The 4281-nt window shown below is 39.9% G+C and overlaps 1 protein-coding gene across 1 annotated transcript in view; it reads left to right on the top strand.

Annotated features, from left to right (window-relative positions):
- mtnr1aa (melatonin receptor 1A a) overlaps positions 1 to 3763 on the top strand; it is a gene marked incomplete at both ends in the record, with an annotated part of 44875 nt that extends 41112 nt beyond the window's left edge. The window contains one exon of the mRNA XM_079265131.1: positions 2895 to 3763. Coding sequence (XP_079121257.1) covers positions 2895 to 3763 — 869 coding nt within the window. The remainder of the gene's footprint in view (positions 1 to 2894) is intronic.
- Between the last annotated feature and the right edge of the window lie 518 nt (positions 3764 to 4281).

Here is a 4281-nt window from a genome sequence, read left to right as displayed (position 1 = left end):
CAGATTTGCAAAAGTGAATCCAAACTTGTCATTTGGCCTTGCAACGCAACGCTTATTACAAAACTTATTTCACTAATATTTATATATGACAGCTGGGAAAATGGAATGTGGCAACATGATACTATCCTCTGCCATTGTCACTGCAGGCATCTTAGTGACTAAGTGTTTGTTACATTCACATGTAGATAATGCATTTTTGAAAAGAAGTTGATGTTATCTGGCATCTCTGTGTGAAAGTGTGTTCTTTAACAAAACATGCAGCATTTCCATTGGTTTTGGAATAAAAGAACAAAATATGTGCCTTTGAGTTCTACATGGTCTGTGGATCTTGTTTGCTAAGTATGCACATTCTGGAGCCCTTGCTGACAACTACAAGCATGCATTATTTAGCAACATGGACCTCTCCCCCTTTTTTTCCTACTCACCAAAATTAAAAGGTGACAGTTGAAGTTCAAATGCTGCAAATCACAAATGCATTTATGCGCCGTGATTACACACAAGTACTCAGGTGCACATGCACATAAACAAAGTCAACATGCAGCATTAAGGCCCTTTCCATGTGGTTCACAATGATGTAGTTGCAGAAATGGAAGGATGTCTCTATGCAGCAAGCACAGGAAGTATAACCTCCACCATAGCTGAGGTGGTATTATTGTGCATGTGTAAGCAGAACAGATGAAAATTACACTATTTCCTTAACCTTATCAAGGAAATCTGGAAGGACTTGTGCATTTCTTGGCTGTTTAAACAACAGGGGAAAAATGTATTTGTTGTAAAAAGTAAATGCGAAGATCACAGAGCTCTCCTCCATGGAGATCGCTGTTGTCTGTGTCTGTGCGACTCTGAGGCGGGCAGCGTTTGACACTGTCGGCTGATTATTCTTATTTGCAACAACAAAAACAGGCCAACAGTGGTCAATCTAACACTAAATTCTATGAGTCCATTGCCGTGTATTCAACGTGTCTCAACAGATAATCATTGCTATGCTAGTTAATGCTAACAGACTAAGAGACAAGGAGCTTCGATGTTGCTGGAAGTTAATGTATAAATTTGGCAGATTATGTGAAATGTAGTTATTTGCTCCTTTCAGGGTAATGTTGTGACTGGAAAATAAAAACAATTCATTTGGTAACACAAACAGATTGTGGACACAGAGTCCCCAATCTGACATAACTGAAAATGAACAGCCTTAGCATGAGTTCAGAATTATTTTATTAACAACTTTTGGTGACTTATGATAACAAGATTTGCCTTTTTATATTGTTGTCTGCTGTTCCATAGTTTAAATTAGTGTATTGATGTCCAAGTAATAAAAATAACAGAATAACTTTGAAATAACTGAGATTTCCGTAGACGATGGTCCAATGTTGTCAGGTCAGATCTTCATGCTGCTGTCCATGTCGACAGAAATGAGGTATTTAAGACTTACTTATTTGGTAATGGTGTTCCAAGATGGAGCAATACACAAACACCCATTAGATTGGTCTGTAGGATTAAACGGGTGTCTATGCATATTTAGAAATCATGTATCATAAGCTATTGCTGTTTCACAAATCATACCACTTTTTTATTAGCTTTTTTGTTTGTTTTTGAGAGGCTAGTCTTTTGTGAAAAGTAATTTTTACTTTCCTTTTTAAGATTCCTACAGTATGAAATCCGCAACTTTGAGCTGATTTCGCAGTTTTCCATCTGTTAATACAGTATTATAGTTGCACAATAAATGAGATCATACAGGACGTCCCAAATTAGTAGCTTCTATCAGAAAAGTAGAAAAATTAAAGAAGAAAGTACAGCCTTTTTACGTCAACATTTCTTAAAATACGGTCACAAATGAAAACAATACATTTACAATTTAAAACCTTAAACCAAAAAGTGATGAAATTTGTGCTTGGTGGGCTATTTCTTTGCTGTAACAAAGCTTCTTTACAATAAATCTTATACCAAGATAAATGTACAATAAATTCCCAATTCAAATACTGTCACATATGCTGTGGGATTAGCAACTGAATGGAGTATATGGGTTGCACTCATGAAACACTTGCCAAATCTTCTCTGCCAATGCCAAAAAGCTTGTTCTACCACTAACTTTATTGTCATTTATTGGATTGAATGATTGAAGTCTAAAGGAACAGAGATATATTGGCTGTTAAACATTTTATTACCTGTGAATAATGATCAGGGGCCCCAGTAGCATTTGGAGGAACCAAACAAAGCCAGAATGTTATGTTATTCAAGGTCCAGACTGAAGCCAGGCCTTTCAATCCTCTCCACTCCCAAATTCTGGACAAACTCCCCTGTGGGTGAGCTTTGTCATCTTGGGGAGTAACAGCCTTGGGTGGAGGCAGCATTAAAGTCCAACATCTTCATCACTGGAAAAACAAAGCTTGTCATCATTGGAATTTCTTCCAAAACATAATGAGAATAAATTCTGCAAGCAGGATCCAATCCCATTGGAGGCATCTGATCAGGATGCCTCCTGGACGCCTCCCTGGTGAGGTGCTCTGGGAGGAGACCCCGGGGAGACCCAGGACACACTAGAGGGATTATATCTCTCAGCTGGCCTGGCAACGCTTTGGGAACCCCCTCCCGCAGAGTTGGCAAATGTGGCTTGGGAAAGGGAAGTCTGGGCTTTCCTGCTTAGGCTGCTGCCCCCGCAACCCGACCCTGGATAAGCGGTAGAAGTTGGATGGTGGATGAACAATTCATCAAGGCCACATAAGCTCCCATACCTTTACCTCTCATAGATATGAAATATCAGGTCCTTGTCGTGGATAAGTGCAATATTTTGTCTCATCTGGTTGAAATTGTTTGTCATTATTTATGTTTATCATATCAGTAAAAATTTTGATCATTTCTATAGTCACTAACTTCTCTCTTTCCCACTCTGTTTGTAGGAAACATCTTTGTGGTGAGCCTGGCGGTGGCAGACCTTGTGGTGGCCATCTATCCATATCCACTGGTCCTAACTGCCATTTTCCACAATGGCTGGAATCTGGGTTACGTTCATTGCCAGATCAGCGGCTTCCTCATGGGCGTCAGTGTCATTGGCTCCATCTTCAACATCACCGGCATCGCCATCAATCGATACTGCTACATCTGTCACAGCCTCAAATACGATAAACTTTATAGTGACAAAAACTCGGTCTGCTATGTGATATTAATATGGGCATTGACTGTGGTGGCCATCGTGCCCAACCTGTTTGTGGGCTCGCTTCAGTATGACCCACGAGTTTATTCTTGCACCTTTGAACAGTCAGCCAGCTCAGCGTACACGATTGCAGTGGTTTTTTTTCACTTTATTTTACCCATCATGATTGTCACCTACTGCTACCTGCGCATTTGGATATTGGTCATACAGGTGAGGAGACGGGTCAAGCCAGACAATCGACCCAAGCTGACACCACATGACGTCAGAAACTTTGTCACGATGTTTGTGGTGTTTGTGCTTTTTGCCGTCTGCTGGGCGCCACTCAACTTAATTGGCCTGGCTGTAGCGATCAAACCAGAGGTAGTGGTGCCCCTCATCCCTGAGTGGTTATTTGTGGCCAGCTACTTCATGGCCTACTTCAACAGCTGCCTTAATGCCATTGTGTATGGTGTGCTGAACCAGAACTTCCGGCGAGAGTACAAGCGTATTGTAGTGTCGGTGTGCACAGCTCGCATCTTCTTCCAGGACAGCTCCAACGATGCAGGAGAAAGACTCAAGAGTAAACCGTCGCCGCTCATGACCAACAACAACCAGGTGAAGGTGGACTCGGTCTGAACCACAACTCAGAGACATGAACTCATTTGCTGTTTTTGAAAGGTAACCGGGGTTTCTTTTTTTGTTTGTTTTTAAAAAGCTGAGTAATAAAAATACCAAATATAAATATAAAGCAGCTTGTATCCTCAGAGCTGTCTAGACTGTCATACTGTACGGTGCTATCTGACCTCTGAACAATCACAGTAAGAGCAGAGGTGCATATAATCTTTGTATTTTATCAAGCACTTTGTTTGACTGCAGTACGTGTAGTACAGTGAATATATGATGTCTGTTTTGTTTTCATGTTTACAGTGATGATATAAATGTATCATGCATTATATAAGTATTTTGAAATGTCATGTCATATTATGAAATGTCATGTAGATATATAGTAAAATATATCAGGTTTCAGTTAAATGAAGACTAAATTTTATGAGGCCAATAAGATCTTAGTTTCTATAAAACTTTGTTGAAAATGTAACCAGAAGTTTATAAAAATGAAGTTAACCAATTTTAATAACCTCATTTGTGACACTGTA

This window comes from Telmatherina bonti (assembly GCF_933228915.1).
Source record: "Telmatherina bonti genome assembly, chromosome: 3".
Taxonomy (NCBI): Eukaryota; Metazoa; Chordata; class Actinopteri; order Atheriniformes; family Telmatherinidae; genus Telmatherina; species Telmatherina bonti.
The sequence above is the reverse complement of the archived record's forward strand: the minus strand, read 5'-3'. Positions and strand labels throughout refer to the sequence as shown.